Source organism: Panicum virgatum, chromosome 9K (genome assembly GCF_016808335.1).
Source record: "Panicum virgatum strain AP13 chromosome 9K, P.virgatum_v5, whole genome shotgun sequence".
NCBI lineage: Eukaryota > Viridiplantae > Streptophyta > Magnoliopsida > Poales > Poaceae > Panicum > Panicum virgatum.
Window position 1 is genome coordinate 23,765,699 of NC_053144.1, and position 19,547 is coordinate 23,785,245.

General features: G+C 46.1%; 1 protein-coding gene across 2 annotated transcripts in view; it reads left to right on the plus strand.

The window, feature by feature from the left end:
• LOC120650876 (midasin-like) overlaps positions 1 to 19,547 on the plus strand; it is a 45,609-nt gene that overhangs the window by 4,095 nt on the left and 21,967 nt on the right. For both annotated transcript variants that reach the window (XM_039928171.1, XM_039928172.1), the window contains exons 4-22: positions 75 to 245; positions 343 to 491; positions 1,234 to 1,343; positions 1,427 to 1,546; positions 1,668 to 1,746; positions 2,001 to 2,123; positions 2,191 to 2,290; positions 2,363 to 2,459; positions 3,711 to 3,842; positions 3,919 to 3,975; positions 4,057 to 4,233; positions 4,493 to 4,618; positions 4,868 to 6,646; positions 7,362 to 7,429; positions 7,506 to 7,701; positions 7,798 to 7,902; positions 7,995 to 8,300; positions 15,664 to 17,898; positions 17,996 to 19,525. In XM_039928171.1, the coding sequence (XP_039784105.1) occupies positions 75 to 245; positions 343 to 491; positions 1,234 to 1,343; positions 1,427 to 1,546; positions 1,668 to 1,746; positions 2,001 to 2,123; positions 2,191 to 2,290; positions 2,363 to 2,459; positions 3,711 to 3,842; positions 3,919 to 3,975; positions 4,057 to 4,233; positions 4,493 to 4,618; positions 4,868 to 6,646; positions 7,362 to 7,429; positions 7,506 to 7,701; positions 7,798 to 7,902; positions 7,995 to 8,300; positions 15,664 to 17,898; positions 17,996 to 19,525 (7,660 nt within the window). The remainder of the gene's footprint in view (positions 1 to 74; positions 246 to 342; positions 492 to 1,233; positions 1,344 to 1,426; positions 1,547 to 1,667; positions 1,747 to 2,000; positions 2,124 to 2,190; positions 2,291 to 2,362; positions 2,460 to 3,710; positions 3,843 to 3,918; positions 3,976 to 4,056; positions 4,234 to 4,492; positions 4,619 to 4,867; positions 6,647 to 7,361; positions 7,430 to 7,505; positions 7,702 to 7,797; positions 7,903 to 7,994; positions 8,301 to 15,663; positions 17,899 to 17,995; positions 19,526 to 19,547) is intronic.

Consider the following 19,547-nt stretch of genomic DNA (forward strand, 5'->3'; position numbering starts at 1 on the left):
CTCTTTCTTTTGCTGTTGTTTCTTTTGTATGGAGAGCACAACAATACTTTGATAATAACTTGTTATGCTTTTAGATGGAAAGAGTTCTGCATTGATACTTCCTTAGAGAAAGCCTCTTTGTACCTTCAAAATGGAGATGGGAATTCAAAAAGTACTGTGGATGGGCTTACTACTTTGGCTGATTGTTTGTCAGATTGGCCAGAGATTGCAACAGGCAGTGATCGTAGCATTGGGATTTATGAATGGTGTGAGCAATTCCCCTCATTTTCCCATTCTTTCATGTTTCTCTCAGTATTCGACTATTCGTATTGTACACTTACTTGTGATTGTTTTCTGTGTTAGCCCATTTGTGCTTACTGCCACTTTAAGAAAGAGTTATGAGGTAGCTTTGATGGCAGTTAGCCAGAAGTGGCCTGTACTTCTCTATGGTCCTGTTGGTGCTGGGAAAACTGCACTCATTAATAAGCTGGCCCGGATAGGTGGAAATCGAGGTATCTGTCTGTTTATGAAGATTTATGCTAGTTACTCTGAAGATTATCCAACTGATAGGGTTTAGGGTCACATATTTATATGTATTAAAGGATATGGCCTCATAAGAATAAGATCTGTTGCATATAATTTTGTTCTGTTTAATTGTGCGGTGAAGCACAGTAAGACACTGTTGTTTACTAGTTTCTGAACTTAAATTTGCCTCATACATGAGCATGTCCAGCCAGATTTTAGTATGTACTTGTACAGAAGACACTCTGTTTATTTGCATGTGTTGCACTTGTCAATAGAGGAAAAAAATTATGGGTCTGTTAGTGTTAGATGATGACATCATCTTCAGTAGGTCCTATAGCAGAAGAAAAAAGGTTGGCTGGATTGTTAACCTCACTGTTAGTTCATATTAAATTGTCTACATGGAAGTCCTCTGAGTTAGGTATGGTTACCTTTTTAAATCAGTGCACTTCCAAGTAGCCCCCTCACAATATTTGTCTTCCTGTGGGTGAAGTTTCTGCTAAATTCTGCCATTTAATAAGTTAGCCCATGGTTTGCAGCTTTTCACAAAAAATCATATTACTGAGTTTCATCTTTCATTATCCACTGTAAGCTTATTGCTTATCGTCACTGTTTTTGGAACCACTTTCTCATCCATGTTAATCTTCGATGCGTATTCATAGTCATTTTTGATTGCACTGTTAATCATCTAAGCATATTTACACTATGTGCTGACCCCAAGCTCTGATGCAGTACTTTTTATCCACATGGATGAGCAAATGGATGGTAGGACCTTAATAGGAAGTTATGTTTGCACAGAGAAACCTGGTGAATTCAAATGGTCTCCTGGTTCGTTTACACAGGTCTGTATCAGAGTAGAGTTCTTCTAATCATGTTGGATGCATTTTTATACATATTGATGCCCTTTTCATCTTATGACAAGTAGGCCATTGCCAAAGGGTTTTGGATTGTGTTTGAAGACATAGACAAGGCACCCAGTGATGTGCAATCAATCTTACTACCTTTGCTGGAAGGTTCGAGTGCCTTTTCAGTTGGTCATGCAGAGGTATGATGTGTTTTGGTGTTGCAGAGTGCCTTTTCTATTTGTATTTGGAAAATGCCTATTTAAATTATCATGGGCGCACCTATACTTGCGGTTCTTACCAGTCATGGAATGTTTAATGCAGGCTGTGGAAGTTGCTGAGAGCTTCCGTTTATTTGCTACAATCACGACTTCAAATAGTGATGTTTCTCATGCCCTGGAAGGTCTGTTCATTTGGTGTTAATTGTATGTGATGTTGTAGTCTTTCTGTATTGCGTGCTACAAAAATACAATATTTATATGCTTGTAACTGTGCACCAAAAAATTGCATAAGTACAATCATGATAAGAGCAGGCCATTCAAGTTTTAATCCCACATAAACAGCTATATAATTTGTTATTCTTGCAATTTCCCTTGTTTTAAGGTGCAAAATAGTGGCATGTATTCATATGCTTTATTTGTCCCTTATATCTGACAGGGAGACTCGCGTTTAGTGCGTTGTGGAGAAAAGTGATGGTGGGAGAACCTAATCGGAGTGACATGGTTAATATAATTAAAGGGTGCTACCCAAGCTTGGAGCCCATTTCCTCCAAGCTCATTGGTAGGTATAAACTTGTATAGTTTTTCTGCTGTGTAGTTGTGTAATTAACCCATTGTCTGCGATGTAGATACCTTTGAAAAGGTTAACTCTCTGGGATCTCATCAGTTTGGTGGACCCAACATAGCTGGAGGTTTATCTGATGGTGTTCTGCACAGATTTTCTTTAAGGTGCATATATCATTCTCACATCATATTGCCTAGAATCTATGATAATATATACTTAATTATCTTACATTGTAGGGATATGCTCAAATGGTGCAAGAGAATATTAGGGGTAGATCTCAATTTTGAGGGACTGGGATTTGCATCCAGTTGTTTCAAATTAATTTATCATGAGGTATGTTGTTTTCTATTCCTTACAATGGAGTACCTATTGGACTTAACCGCTATATCGGTTACAGTATATTACATTAATAAAAAAACACTAGTAGCTGCTGTTTACTATTAGGCATACATATGGCTTGTTAGCATGGATGTAATTAGTTGAATGGTTATCCTGTAATTTTCTTAGAGATATTGTTAATTTATTAGGGGCCCTATTTCAGAAGTAGCCATTTATCTCTTTGTAGTTTCTGTGTAATAGCTGCTCATAGCCTCTACGAGAGGGAGAGTATGCTGCAGCCATTGACCCTACGGATCCAATCTACTAAGCCATCTCGATGCCCCTCTCTTCTTACTCCCCTTCTACCTCCAACACTCTCCTTCGTCAGTGCCGTTCTACCACAAGTCATTGCTGTCCAGCTCTGTTCCGGACTTTACACATTGGAAACCACTCCATATCAAAGTATCTCGCCATAATATGTTATGATATGATCATGCTCTAAAATGGTGCATACAAATAGCACATTTATGATGCGAATAGTTGAAAGCCTGCTTCCACAAAAATGGTGTTATTCTGCTTTTAAAATAGAGCATTTAGGGAAGTGATCCATTGTTATAGCTCTTCATTTTCAAGGCTGGGTTTACGGAGTACTTTGTACACATCATGAAGACCACTGTTATTGTTGCAACTAAATTTGAATTTCATGGCACTACTCCCTCTGTTTTTATTTACATGTCGTATTATGTTTGTCTTAAGTCGAACTTAATTAACTTTGACCAAGTCTATAGAAAAATATAGCAACAACTATACTATCCAACATATGCACTGTCAACATATACTTCATGGTGGATTCAATGGAACAAATTTGGTAGTGTAAATATTATTATTTCTTTCTATAAGTTTGGTCAAAGTTTGCTAAGTTTGCCTGAAGACAAACCTAATATGACATGCAAATAAAAACAGAGGGAGTATTGCCAACACCCAAGGAGCTGTTTTAATAATTTTGTATATGAATACTCAGATTTGAAGTATGCGTTGCTGTCACTGCCATTCAAAATCTGCCTGTAAATGTTAAAAAACCTATATTAATATACAGTGTTCTGAAACATGGGAGAATTTACGTGAGTTCTCTTACTATTGTCTTTGTGGAACAATGGTTTGTGAGTAGCTTCATGATGCTATTACAATTTTAGCGAACAAACATGTAATAACACACGGTTTTCCTGGCATCTCATGCACCTTCCTTTCTTTTTCTTTTTAATCCAGGCTGTTGATATTTTTGCTGGCTTCTTATCGTCTCCGGAGAAAAGGTTCCATGTAGCAGGAGAAATTGCTAGAATATTAGGTGTTCCTTACCAAGGAGAAACTCTACAACGCACTGACAAGCCTATTATCCAGGCATGTTTTTATTCATTTGTTCTTCAAAAAAATGTCGTATTCAATTTTCATATGGTCAATGACTTCGAATTTACAGGCTCGACGTACTGAACTGCAAGTTGGTAGAGTTATATTGCAGTGCAGCGACAAACCAGTAAATAATCATGCTTTACTTAATACATACATCTTTGTTAGGCTTTCATTTGTTTGGTAACTCTTGGTTTCGAATGTGTAGGCATTGATCCAGAAGGGGCCTTTCGCTGATATTCGGCGTGCATTAGAAGTTCTTGAGAGGGTTGCATGTTCAATAAAGTTCAATGAGCCTGTCCTTCTTGTTGGTGAAACTGGTACCGGGAAGACTACTATTGTTCAGAATCTTGCTGCCTGGCTTAAACGACCCCTGACTGTGGTGGTATGGTTGATCATTAACATAATCTTCTATTCGAACAGTTACATACTTGCCTTGAAAAATTGATTCTTATCCGTTGGCACTAGAAATATATCGTTCTTCAGATGCAAGTGCCACAATTTTATACGTTTGTCATAATCAGAGTGGCAAACACTGAAAGTCCAGGATAAGCAGCGACAAATATGCAAATCATTTTTGTATTCGCCTCACAATTTTCACCATTTATATTTATATTGAGCTGATGTTTTTCTTTATATTTCAGAACTTAAGCCAGCAAAGTGATATTTCTGATCTCCTTGGGGGATTCAAGCCGACAGATGCTCGGTCAATATGCTTTCCTCTTTACATAGAGTTCAAGGATCTATTTTGTCGAAGTTTTCCTGCAAAGGTGCTGCTATTGCTTTTATCTTCCTTGGCCTATATTACCGTTTATCTGGAAGTAACTTATTGGGTTGGCCTATCTGCTCTAATATTGATAAAAAGTTGGCATGGGCTTGAGAATGAAGTGTAATAAAAATTGGGTTTCAGTGTTAGGTGAACTCATTTATCTGATTAGTCTAATCTTAGCTACACAAATTAATACAGAAAAAATCCCTTGTCTCTTGATATTTATTGACCAAATCGTTCACTTATTCAGGATAATGAAGCTATTCTACGCCATTGTGATGTGTGTGTAATGGAAAAGAATTGGAAAAAACTATTGCACACTTTGGCAAAATGTGTTGAGAAGGCCCAGAAGCTAATTGAAGGGATTTCTAAACCTTCAAGTGGTTCAAAGAGAAAAAGGGCTTTGCCAGCTCAGGTCGTTTCTGATTGGGACACCTTTTCTTCCAGGTTGAATGTGGCTTGCCGACAAATCGGATCTTCAACTGGCATGTCATTTCAGTTTGTGGAGGGTGCTTTTGTTTCAGCTTTAAGGAATGGCAATTGGATTTTGCTCGATGAGGTCAACCTTGCACCTCCAGAGACACTTCAAAGAATTGGTGCTGTGCTGGATGGAGAGAAGGGGACACTTTGCCTGGCTGAAAGGGGTGATATTGATTATGTTGAACGTCATCCTTGCTTCCGGATGTTTGCCTGCATGAATCCAGCAACTGACGCTGGAAAAAGAGACCTACCATACACTTTTAGGAGCCGCTTTACAGAGTACTTTGTTGATGATCTTATGGATGATGATGATCTACGTCTTTTTATCAATAAATATCTGGATGGCCTGAATGCTGCGAATGGAATCACAGATGGTATTGTTCGGTTTTATAAAGCGGCAAAAAAGGAATCTGAGGAGAGACTGCAGGATGGAGCTAATCAGAAGCCTCAATTCAGTCTGAGATCTCTCTCTCGTGCGCTAGGTTACATAAAAAGTGCCGAGAAAAGATTTGGTTTCAGGAAAGCCCTTTATGATGGCTTCTGCATGTTCTTTCTTACAATGTTGGATGCCCCTAGTGCAAAAATCATTAAGACCTTACTACTTTCACTATTGTTAGATGGGAAAATGCCACCTAGCATTTCTTTTGCCGACTACTTCATTGAAAAGCCAGTGCAGATAGATAGTTGTGAATCGGAGGAATTTTTACGGAGCTATGTTTTAACCAACAGTGTCACTGAGCACATAGTCAACCTTGCCCGAGCTGTTTATATTAAAAGGTATCCTGTTCTTCTACAAGGGCCAACATCAAGTGGCAAAACTAGCCTTGTGAGGTATCTTGCTGCAAAAACTGGCCATGAATTTGTCCGAATCAACAACCATGAGCATACGGATCTTCAAGAATATCTGGGTACTTATGTCACTGACCGTCAAGGGAAGCTTCAGTTCCAAGAGGGTGCTTTGGTGAAGGCTGTGCGTGAGGGGCACTGGATTGTGTTGGATGAGCTAAATCTTGCACCATCTGATGTCCTGGAAGCTTTAAATCGGCTGTTAGATGACAACAGGGAGCTCTTTGTGCCAGAGCTCCAAGAGACAATACCTGCGCATCCTAATTTTATGCTTTTTGCTACACAAAATCCACCTATGCTCTATGGAGGGCGTAAAATGCTGTCTCGTGCATTCCGCAATCGTTTCATCGAATTGCATGTTGATGAAATACCAGAAGATGAGCTAGTCACAATCTTGGAGCAGCGGTGTAGAATTGCTCCCAGTTACGCCAAAAAAATGGTTGAAGTTATGAAGGATTTGCAAACACATAGACAAAACAGTAGAGTGTTTGCTGGCAAACATGGTTTCATTACGCCTAGAGATCTATTTCGCTGGGCCAATCGGTACAGAACATTTGAAGGGAAGTCATACGAAGATCTTGCAAAAGATGGTTATTTACTTCTGGCAGAGAGGTTAAGGGATGACAGTGAGAAAGCTGTTGTTCAAGAAGCTTTGGAGCGTCACCTACGTGTAAAACTCAACATAGCTGATCTATATAACTCGGTAATATTCACCATTCTGTGATATCTTCCTAGTAATTTAATGGTTATGTTTTATGCCTATGAAGGATGAAATTTATCAGCCAAAAATGATGATAATTTGCTTGTTCGGTTCATGATGATAATTTTATTGAACGGAAAGATATGCTTCCCCTGTTCTCAAATATATGTTGTTCAGTGATGCATGCAGTCAAACTTCACAAACTTTTATTACTAATGATATGCATAAGATTTGTCACATGAAAATGATATCAGTAGATTTGTCATGGAAAATTCTTCCAGATGATTATATCTAGCTTAGAAAAGGCAGTTGTCAAAGATGCAATTGGCATGTCCTGAATGAGTAAAATAGAATGGTGGTAGTATATTGGAAGCTAGTTGCTTCCGTAGTTTTTTAAATTATGGCTTCTATTCAGCTCTGCAGTTTGACAATTTTGTACTGGTTTCCTGTGCAGTGCCTTAACTGTATCATTTTATTTTCATGAACACACCTAACTGAGTATCTATGGTGAGATGATGACCTTGGGGTAGAGGTTCTTGTGTGTCACAACACGTTTGGAATCTTGATACTATAATAATGCCACATCATTTGAACTATTACTTTTGTGATATTAATTAATGGAAATTGGTGAAAAATTTGCTCAGAAAGGGAAAAGGTAACCTAAATTTGCTCAGAAAGGGAAAAGGTAACCTAAGTGCTGGATTCTTTGTCTTTGCAGGAAGTCACCCGCGAAGATAACTTATCTCTTGATGCTATCAGACTGAGAGTACAAGAATGCTTTGGAAAGTGAGTTCCTGGGCACCTTTGGATACTATGTGCTTGTTCGGTTCTGATACAAATATATTTCTAAAATGTTTTACAGTATCACTTGGACAAAAAGTATGTGGAGGCTATACTTCCTTATTGAGCGTTGCTACAGATCGCGTGAACCTGTCCTCCTTGTTGGTGAGACTGGTGGTGGGAAAACAACTGTTTGCCAGGTCCTAAGTGCAGTTCTTGGATCGAGGTTACACATATTGAACTGCCATCAGTATACTGAAACATCAGACTTCATTGGGGTTCGTTGCTGTCTCTAATTTTTGTCTGTGTATTCTGTTTTGCTAGTTACCTTTCTGCTCTTTAAAGACGTGGCGCTAATATGCTGTTACCTGCAGGGATTTTGTCCTATACGTGATAGGTCAAGAATAGCACTTGAGTTCAAAGATCTTGTTGCAAAAATCAAACAGATGAAAATATTTGTTTATGTTGCAGGGGATATGGTATGTTCTCTGGTTTTGGCTTGGGGCATTATGACATAGCTTATGTATAGATATCTCAAAGTGGTCTTACTAATTTTTCTATGATTTTACAGCCACTTGAAACTGACATATCTGGAGCTGATAGTGTCATGAGTCATCTGAATGAAATACTTAACAGATATAGAAAGGAAAAAGATCTGTTCCCTGAGGTGTCACCTCAAGAACTTGACACTATGGAGCAAATTAAGTTGGATCTGATGCATCTTAGAAAGAGGTGGCAGGCAATTTTTATTTGGCAGGATGGGCCTCTTGTTCAAGCAATGAAGAATGGTGATCTTTTCCTTATTGATGAAATTTCTTTAGCTGATGACAGTGTGCTTGAACGCTTGAACAGTGTTCTAGAACCTGAAAGAAAATTGGTATGCTCTTTTTTCGTTAGCCACTTATCTTTGAATGCCGAGTTTAGAAACATCAGTAACACCAGTATTGTATCTTGTCCAGAAAAGACTAGACTTAATCTAACCTGTCTGTTTATTTTTTGAGGTGAAACAGTAGGGTAAACCCTCCCCAGACCCCGCACAGTGCGGGAAGCCTACGGCACTGGGTACGCTCTAGGGTAAACCCTTACTGTGGTGGTTCCCTGTTTGGTTATATTTGGATCTTGTTGCCGAGTGCTGCTATATTGTTTCCTTATGATTTCCTGCTCTAAACCTGCTCGTATCGATTACCCTCAAATGGGGGCGCATTACATAGATGTCAGAACTGCCATAGTTTAGTTGTGTTCTCCCTGCTTAAGCCTTTAAACTTCTTTTGATATTAGCATTAAATTCTACACCTTGCAGATTAGCGTCTCGTTGATAATCTTTGTTCTTAATGTCATGCATGTTGCTGTATAGAAGTACACCTCAATTTCATTTTATTAAGACAAAGATACCCCGGACTGCATCAGCCAGAATAAATGCATAGTGAATTATGATAAGGGTACATTTACTTCTGTGAAAATGTTGGAGGGCACATCCATAGGGAATTTGGGGCGAGATCCTTAACCTGCTGTTCTGCTTATATTACTGCAGATTAGATGGTTTGGTTGGGACTAGAACCTCGTGCAGGAAAAGCTACCTTCTGTTTGAAAACTGATGGAGAGAATAATGGATGATTCCTATACATGGGCCTCTAGATGGACCTCTATACACATGGGCTCAATATACACTAACACCGCCCCCGCAGTCTGAACTACCGGCACAACGGTGTTCAAGACTGGACAACAAGAAAGCCAACACCCTCCCGCAGTCTGAACAACCGGCGCAACAGTGTTCAAGACTGGACAAGAAGAGAGTACAAAGGGCTAATACCCCCCGCAGCCACAACTAGCCACCGGCTACGTTGAGGCTGGAGCGAAACTCCGAGAAGGTCGAGGAGGGCAGCCCCTTGGTGAAGATGTCAGCAAACTGGGAGGTAGTCGGGACATGGAGTACCCGAACATCGCCGATGGCGACTGTCGCGCACGAAGTGCAGGTCAATCTCCACATGCTTCGTCCGCGTGCTCTTGGCGAGCGGGCTGTGGAGCTCCGCCAAGAGCTGTCGTAGCCAGGACGCCTCCGCCACGCCGTTAGTGACAGCCCGGTACTCCGCCTCAGCACTGGAGCGGGAGACAACCGGCTGCCGCTTGGACGACCAGGGGACCAGGTTGCCGCCCAGGAAGACGGCGTAGCCGGAAGTGGAGCGACGAGTGTCTGGGCAACCAGCCCAGTCAGCGTCGGTGTAGACCACCAGCTCAGCAGAGGACGAGCGGTGAAGCACCAGGCTAAGATCCACTGTGCCACGGACGTAGCGGAGGAGACGCTTCAGCGCAGCAAGGTGTGACTTCCGGGGATCATGCATATGGAGACAGACCTGCTGGACAGCGTAGGTGAGGTCCGGCCTGGTGAAGGTGAGGTACTGCAAAGCGCCGGCCAGACTCCGGTAGGCAGTAGGATTAGCCACCGGATCACCCAGATCAGTAGACAGCTTCGCCTGAGTGTCGACAAGAGTGGAGCAGGGCATGCAATCAGTCATCCCAGCCCGCTCCAGAATATCGAGTGCGTACTGCTGCTGGTGAAGGAGAAGACCAGACGGGCAAGGCTCAACAGTGACGCCCAAGAAGTGGTGGAGCTGACCAAGATCCTTCATAGCAAACTCCTGCTGCAGAGAGGAGATGACATTCTGAAGCAACCGCTGACTGGAGGCTGTGAGCACAATGTCATCGACGTAGAGCAGCAGATATGCAGTCTCATCCCCACGACGGTAGATGAAGAGACGTGTCAGACTTGGCCTCGGTGAACACCAATGTCAGCAAGAACGTAGCGAATCGAGAGTACCAAGCCCGAGGAGCCTGCTTCAGACCATAGAGAGACTTGTTGGGCCGGCAGACCATATCCGGACGACTCGAGTCCACAAATCCCGCTGGCTGAGAGCAGTAGACAGTCTCTGACAGAGTGCCGTGAAGAAACGCATTCTTCACGTCCAGCTGGTGCACAGGCCAAGAGCGCGAGAGCGCAAGCGAGAGGACCGTGCGCACCGTAGCGGGCTTCATGACTGGACTGAAGGTCTCATCATAGTCCACACCAGGTTGCTGAGTGAACCCCCGGAGAACCCAGCGAGCCTTGTATCGCTCCAGTGTGCCATCAGCTCGACGCTTATGCGTCCAGATCCACTTGCCAGTCACCACATTGCAACCAGACGGACGCGGTACGAGGTCCCACGTCTGGTTGGCAAGAAGAGCCTCGTACTCCTCTTCCATCGCGCGACGCCAGTGAGTGAGGATCCGCCAAGGCGTCGCGGACAAAGGAGGGTACCGGGGAGACCTGCGGCTTCCCCTCGGTCTGAGACGCCATCCGCCGAGTCACCATGGGATGGATATGCCGAGGATCCCGATGGATGACTGGCGGGTGGTACACCTCCGGCTCGGCTTGAGAGGGAGCCGGAGGCGGCGGCGGCGGCGACGGCTCCAGTGTAGGCGTCGCAGTAGCCTCCGGTGCAGGAGGCGGCGCCGGTGTCGGCGCCGACCGACGCCGGTACACCTGCACTGGCTGAGCGTACCGCTGCGGCGCCGGTGTCGGCGCCGAACGACGCCGGTACACCTGCACCGGCTGAGCGTACCGCGCAGGTGTAGGGGAAGGCACCGGGGCCCCGCGTGGCGCAGCGGGAGACACCGGGTCCGCGCACGGCACGACCGGAGGTCCGGGGGCCGCGCGTGGCGCGACCGCGGGTACCGGGGCCGCGCTCGGCGCAGCAGGGATCACCGGAAGCGGTGCCGGTGCGCCGGGAAAACCTGTAGGGAAAGGACAAACAGGTAACGGTGGCTGAACCACCGGTCAGTCAGAAACAGAGACTCCAGCTCGGGGTCAGGAGAAGGAGTGGAGGAGGTGGAGTAGGGGAAATCCGACTCGTCAAAGACGACGTGTCGGGAGATCTGGACGCGGCGAGAGGTGAGGTCAAACCATCGGTACCCCTTGTGGTCAGGGGAGTAACCAAGGAACACACAATGAGTCGAGCGGGGCGCCAGCTTGTGAGAAGCAGTGGCTGAGGTGTTAGGGTAACACGCACATCCGAAGACCCGAAGGTGGTCGTAGCGACGAGGGGTACCAAATAGAGCGTGGTGTGGAGTGGGAGCAGGAGAAGCAGTGGACGGAAGCCGGTTGAGAAGGTAGGTGGCGGTTTGGAGGCTCTCAGTCCAAAAGCACGGGGGCAGAGATGCCTGGATCAGAAGGGTGTGCACGACGTCGTTCGTCGTACGAATCATCCGCTCAGCCTTGCCGTTCTGAGGAGAGGTATACGGACAAGACATACGCAGCTGAACACCCCGAGAGAGGAAGAAAGAACGGGAGGTGGAGTTATCGAACTCCCGCCCGTTGTCACACTGGACGGCCTTAACGGTGAGGCCGAACTGAGTGGACACCCAGGCAAAGAAGTGGAGGAGAGTGGGGAAAGGTCTCAGACTTGGCGCGCAAAGGAAAAGTCCAAGAGTAGTGAGAAAAATCATCAACAATGACCAGATAATATTTATAGCCAGACATGCTGAGTACAGGAGATGTCCACATGTCACTGTGAATAAGATCGAAAGCATGCGCAGCATGCGAAGAAGAAGAAAACGGAAGTCTAACATGACGACATAACTGGCACGCATGACAGAGGTGCTCAGCAGGAGCCCTAGTACATGGAACATCGGTACTACGGCTGAGCTGAGCCAAAACGTCGCGGCCGTTGTGACCAAACCGGCGGTGCCAGGTGGTGGAAGAAGGCGTCACGACAAAAGCAGTAGACGAAGAAGTCGAAGGCGGGGCAGCGGAAGCAGGAAGCCGAAGAGTGTAATGGGGCCCCGGGCTGTCACATCTGAGGAGCGGACGCCGGGAAGCCGAATCCTTCACAATAAGACCAGAAGAGTCAAATTCAATAGAACAAGAGTTGTCAGTAGTAAACTGGCGAATGGAAAGAAGGTTGTGAACCATTTGCGGAGCAACAAGAACATTAGGAAGACGAGGAGCAGAACCCACGGCGGTGACAGGAAGGCAAGACCCATCACCAACTATGAAATAAAGACAAGAGGGGTGTGGGGGTCGGACAGAAGAGAGGATACCGGCATCAGGAGTGGTGTGGAACGAGGCACCCGAGTCGGCGATCCACTTGGTGCTGACCGGCGGCATCAGTCCCATGGTGCTGAAGGACTGCGCCAGAGCGGCCTGGTCCCACCCCCCAGGCCAGGTCGGCTGCTGGCTGGGCTGAGCGGGTGGGGTCCAGTACGGTGCGGAGAGGGGAGCAGCACCGGTGAACATGGCCGTCGGCTGGAGCTGAGGACGAAGCCCCCTCCCGGACCCTGGAACGGCCACATTGAGATGCGCCCTGACCATGGGTTGCTGAAGGATGGCCAGGGCGTACCTCCAGGGGCAGGGGCAGAAGCCGGAGCCGGAGCCGGCGGAGTCGGCGCACCCCGACGGCCCCCACCGGTACCGGTACCCCCAGAAGCAGGGCCACCAGTGCCACCACCACCACCACGCCCCCCCCGCCGACGACGTCCACGGCACCCCCCCACCTCCGGTCTGCTCGGCAGGAGCAGAACCAAGGTGAGAGGTGGCAGGGGCGGCGGAGGAAGCCGGTGGAGCAGCGACGAGCGCGGTGGAGGTGGACGAGGGCGATCCGGGCGCGAGACCCCTTGTGATCTCCTCGGGGGCAAGGTCGTCTCGGACCTGCAGGAAGGTGGGGGAAGGGCCTCTGTCGGGCGATCCAGCTCTTTAGGTGGTCGTAGGTGCTGCTCAGGCCCCACAGGACATTGAGCACCAGGACCCAATCGGACACCGGATCCCCGAGGTCGTGAAGAGCATCGGCCATGCCCTTCATCCGCCGGCAGTACTCGCCAATGGAGAGGCCCCCCTGCACGAAGGTGCGGAAGGTGGCGTCGAGTTGGAGGGCGCGGTACTCGGCGTTGCCGAGGAACTGCCCCTCGAGCGCCATCCAGGCCTGCCGCGCGGTGCCTCCGTGGGTCCTGACGAGGTCCTGAAGATCTAGGGAGATTGTCCCGAAGATCCAGGACATGTCGACGCTGTCGAGGCGCAGCCACCCCACGTCCTGCGCCGCGATCGGCGTGTCGAGGAGGACGTGGTCGTCGAGGGCGTAGCGGCGGAGGGCGAGCAGGACCTGGTCCCGCCAGCGTCCGTAGGAGGACGTCGGGTCGAGGAGGACGGTGACCAGGGCCCTGATGTTCTGGACGCCGGCGGCCTGGAGGTGGAGCTGGGCGACCATGAGGTCGGTCGGGTCGTACCGGGCTCCAGATCCAGCGGGCGGGGCCTGGCGGGAGGAAGAGGCGCCGGGCTCGGGGTCGACGGGCAGCTGGCCGGTGGAGACGCGGAGGAAGTGCTCCGCCTCGGCGACCCTGAGAGCGGAGGCATCGGCCGCGGCGCGCTCGCGCTCCTAGGCGAGGGCAGCCACGCAAACCGGCTCCTGGGCCGCCGAAGCCTCCGATTTGGCGGCGAGGAGGGCCGCGGCGAGAACGGCGTCGACCTGCTGCCCACGGAGGGCGGCAGCGGAGAGCGGCTCATCCGCGGGCGACATCCCGAGGCCAGGCCACGTGGCGTCGGCGGCGGGCAGCTTGCCGGCGGCGACGACGGCGCGGTGGGCGTCCTGCGCGGCGGCCCGCGCGGCGGCGGCCCCAGGGCTCCCCGCGGCGCCGTCACCCCCGGCACCCACGGCCCCTGCCGGATCGGGCTGCAGCAGGGGCAGGGGCGGCACCCGCAGGGGAGAAGGCGGCGCCTGGAGTGGCTGCCGAAGACCGGCTCCCCCTGCGCTCGCAGCCACGGCAGCCGTGCCAGCAGCCGTCGGGCGCGGGCTCGAGCAGAGCAAGGGCAACCGCCGGCCGGAGCTGGGCCAGGCGGTGCCGGCGGCCCAGGCAGAGGAGGCGGTGGATCCCGCGCCCAGGGTGGCGCCCGCGGCCCCTGCTGCGGCAGTGGCGTCCGCGGCGCTCAGGGCGGCGGCCGATCGGGCCGTGGCCCTTGCAGCGGCGGCGGCATCCGCGGCGCCTGGGCGGCGGCGGATCGGGGCGGCCGGCCCCAGGCAGCGGCGGCGCTCGGCGCAGGGGAGGAGGAGGAGGGAAGGGGAGGCGCCGGCGGCCGGCGGCCGGCCATGGCTGGCGGCGGCGGCGGCTGGGAGAGAGGAGAGAGAGAGGTAACCCTAGGCTAATGATACCATGATGGAGAGAATGATGGATGATTCCTCCAACCCTAGAAGGGTGGGTATATATAATTCTTATACATGGGCCTCTAGATGAGCCTCTATACACATGGGCTCAATATACACCAACAAAAACGATCAAATAATGCTTTACTATTTATTAACACGAGAATAGTAAGGTCACATAAACAGGAGCAGAACCGTAATATTTGGGGCGTGATTGATCCAACTACAGGTGGTGGTACAAATGTGGTTGATTCCAAATATAGAAATTTGGGACTTTACCTACTTTTGGGAACATACTTTATCCTTCAGTTTAGACATAAATTGTGTGCGTGCGCAGCTGATAGAATTGGGCTTAGATGCATGACTTAAGGGGTGCTGGGCCAGTTTGGCATTGCGGTGATATGCAGTGCAACCTAGTAGTAGAAACCCTTATTAATCCTGGTAAATTATCTGTTATAATTCTAAAAAAATACTTCCAGTTAGTTGCTCTTTTCATTCCTAAGTAGATGCCATTAGGAGATAGGTCACTGCCACACTCTCCAAAGTATCTTGGACTTATAGTTTTTCTAGCTTGACCTTATTAAATATCTTATCATATATGGGGGTAGGTTTGGTGATAAATATATCCATGTTTCATTCCATTCGAGATTCCCTTGTAAGTGTTAAGTCCCTCTTGATGCGCTGTAGTCATTATAGGATAGGCCTATTTTGAAAATTTATAAATGCTTTTATCTATATCGGTGCTTAGTTTTTAATATTTTGATTGCACGGAATCCGAAAGTGATATCTATTTAGGAATGGAGGGAGTAGTATATATAATTAGTTAGATAAATGCGCTTTAGAAAAGTAAAAGCATGCGGAAATGCATCCTTGTTTTACATAGTTACAACTTCAAATATGCAAAGGAATATTGCTTGCAAATATGACCTGTTGATGGTAAATCCTTAACTTGTCAGATTTTAGTTGCGGCGTTCCGAATTACTGTGCAATTCATGTTTATTCAGAAGATTTTGTTGAATAGTTTCATTTTATTTTTTAAACTTCAATTTATTAAATGCATGTCTTCTATTGCTGTAGTCACTAGCCGAAAAAGGTGGTTCAGAGCTAGAGAAGATTTCAGCACATCCAAACTTCTTCATCCTTGCAACAATGAACCCAGGTGGTGACTATGGAAAGAAAGAGCTATCTCCTGCTTTGAGAAATCGATTCACTGAGTTGTGGGTTCCTGCTGTTACTGATCTTGATGAACTTAAGAACATTACTTTTGCGAAGTTCACCAAAGCCGAGCTATTTTGCTTTGGAGATTGCATTGTTAACTTCTGGAAGTGGTTCAACCAATTGGACATCGGAAGAACACTCACTATACGGGACCTGCTGTCCTGGATTTCATTTATAAATGTGACCGAGCAAAATCTTGGGCCGCAACAAGCGTTGATACATGGCCTGTTTCTTATTTTACTTGATGGGCTTTCATTAGGTGTGAATGTTTCTAAATCTGAGGCTACTGATTTGAGAAGTACTTGCTTGTCTTTCCTCCTGGAAGAGCTACAGAAGATTGAGGGGAAGGCTGTAGACTCGCACCTAAATGATCTAAACAATTATGGCTGGGGTGACAATATGAGAAAAGCAGATACAGATCATGATTATTTGGAAGGTCATTTCGGCATTTCACCATTTTATATTCCTAAAGGTCAGTTTGCTTGTAAGCAACAAGGCTTTGAAATAATGGCGCCCACCACCAGTAAGAATGTTTTGCGAGTTTTACGTGGCATGCAATTACCTAAACCTCTTCTTCTGGAAGGTAGTCCTGGAGTTGGAAAGACAAGCTTAATTGTTGCACTAGCTGGACTTTCAGGCCATGATGTTGTGCGGATAAATCTATCTGAGCAAACAGACATGATGGATCTTTTAGGTTCAGACCTGCCAGCTGAAGGGGGGAATGGAATGGAATTTTCGTGGTCTGATGGTATTCTTCTTCAGGCTTTAAAGAATGGAAGTTGGGTTCTGTTGGATGAGCTCAATCTCGCCCCGCAATCCGTCCTAGAGGGTCTCAATGCCATTTTAGACCACCGTGCTGAGGTTTTTATACCTGAGCTTGGTCGAACCTATAAATGCCCACCGTCCTTTCGTATCTTTGCATGCCAGAATCCTTCATCGCAAGGTGGTGGCAGGAAAGGTCTTCCCAAGTCCTTTCTCAACCGGTTTACCAAAGTTTATGTTGATGAGTTATCGGAGGAAGATTATTTGTTCATTTGTAAATCACGATACCATCCATTAATATCTGAAAGTTTCCTCCGAAATCTTATTCGCTTTAATAACAGACTGCACATGGATACCATGGTACATAGGAAGTATGGCCAACAAGGTTCTCCTTGGGAATTTAATCTTCGTGATATTATCAGGTCATGTGAGATAGTAGCAGGTTGTCCAGATACTTTGAAGGATGACTGCTTTCTAAATACTGTTTATCTGCAACGAATGCGAACAGTAGATGATCGCCACAAAGTTGTTGAGCTTTTTGAAGAGGTCTTTGAGAAAAAGCCAAGCATTCACCAATCAAAAATGCTATATGTCAATCCACATTGCTTGACTGTTGGAAATGCCTCAATTAGAAGAAATAACTTCCAATCATATAAAATGCAAAATAATCAACTTAACATATTTCCTGGTATCCTTAATAGCCTTGAAGCTGCAATGCACTGCATCCATCAAGGCTGGTTGTGCATTCTTATTGGACAAAATTCATCTGGGAAAACATCATTAATCCGCTTGCTGGCTCAGTTGTCTGGAAATACGTTAAATGAGTTGAATCTGTCTTCTGCAACTGATGTGTCAGAATTGCTCGGATGCTTTGAGCAGTATAACTTCTTTAGGCACTACAAAGCAGTTGTATCACAGGTTGAACATTATGTTGATGTGTATTTCAGCTTGAGTATGGATTTAAACTGGAAGAATCTTGTTGTGGAAAGGAAGGATTTGTTTGCAAAATGGTTTGAATTTGTGGCTGAAAAAAGGTACTCTTCAGTTCGTACATCAGCATTTATTGAAATGAAGGGGAACACATCTTTACCATCATTAAGTTTGGTTGCTGAAATTGTCGAGCAAATAAAGAGTGATCTGGAAATGTTTGACTTGCCTATATCATTGACTAAGGATGATCTGTGTAAAACACTGAAATCCATCGACAACTTGCAGCAGAATGGAACTGCACACCAACCAGTTAAATTTGAATGGGTTGCCGGAGATTTGATTAGGGCCATTGAATCTGGTGAATGGATTGTTTTGGACAATGCAAATTTCTGTAATCCTACTGTATGCTCTCTGCTTCTCACATATTTTGCCTTCTGGCCTGCTGTTTTCTTTTGCTAATTTTACTATCTTATTTATATCTTATTATTTGTTCTTTTAGGTACTTGATAGGATAAACTCTTTGGTTGAACAAGAAAGGTCCATTGTAGTTAATGAATGTGGTCTTGTTGATGGTAATCCTGTTGTTATCAAGGCACACCCTAAGTTCCGAATGTTTTTGACAGTCAATGCAAACTATGGTGAAGTTTCAAGAGCCATGCGAAACAGAGGAGTTGAGATCTTTCTGATGGACCAAAGTTGGGATTTGAAGGGATGCAGCAGTGCGCCTGGGAATATCGAAAAGAAGGATGTGATAAGGTTTTTAATTTCTTCTGGAATACCAAGAATGGAACTGATATCGTCAATGAGTAAAGCACACATGTATGCAAAAGTTGAAGGTTTACGTGTTGGTATAAATATTACCCTTCTTGAGATCACACGATGGGTACAATTGTTTCAACAACTTATCATTAAAGGAAATCAGTTCCTTTGGAGCCTGCATTTGAGTTGGGAACACACATATCTGCCATCTTTGGGTGAAGTTAATGGATCTAAAATTGTTGAGGAGGGAAAACTTATGTTTTTGACTGAATTTGACGGATCTGAAATTGTGGATGAGAGAAAATTTAAGTTTTTGACAGATTTTGATGGTTATTCTACTAGTTTGAATTCTGGATTTTCATTGATGTTGCCTGGTGGTTGGCCTATTGAGCAAAAACTAAGGGACTTCATCTGGTATTCGAAAGAAACTTGTGTCAAGAGAAATTGTATGTATTTACAGTCCTTGAGTGCTCACTATGCTGCATATCAGATTAGCCATTTTAAAGAGATCCCTGTTAGTAACATGCACCCGTCCATTATTCCTACCACAAGCTTATGGGAATTGCAGTTCCCTACAGTTTCTGGTCAGAGCGTCAAAACTCATATAACTGGGGCATTTGATTCAGATTTAGCTGATCAAATGCTTTTCTTTGCTGCAAACTGGGTAATGGAGCAATCAACTGAAAATGATCATGAACTGTATGCCAAATGGTTTGAATGGTATCATCGCCTGGTCCAGCCTTATTGCAACTTCTTTGAGCACTATGCCTACATTCTCAAGCAAGAAAGTGAGCATCCTATTTGGCATAGCATCCTAGAATGTTACAGGGTAATAGTTGGCTATCACAAGACTAATATTGTCACCCAGCCTATTCCATTGCTTTCGAAGAAGTTGCTAGATATGGCGGGTTGTGAAGCCCTTAAAGCTTACCAGGACCGGCTTTGCAATTCTTTTAATGGTTTGAGGTTGCTGCGACTTACGTTGCAGCAATGGCAATTTGAGACAAAATTTCATGATCTTGCTGGGCTGAAATCTACTTTTTTACCAGCATTGGAGTCCCTCAGATGCTTAGAGGGCGAGTTACTTAAGATGATTGTGAAATCTCAGGAGGTGCTACACATATACTCTCGCATTCTTGATTATCACAGGTCGATATGGAAGATGATGATTTCATCTCAGTTTGAGGGGCTACCAGTAGTTTGGAATCTTTTAAGGAAAGAAATAATGAAGTTGCAACTAAAGTTCCCTGTAGAGGTCGGCGTCTTTTTGGTAAGTTATCATCCTTTTCTTT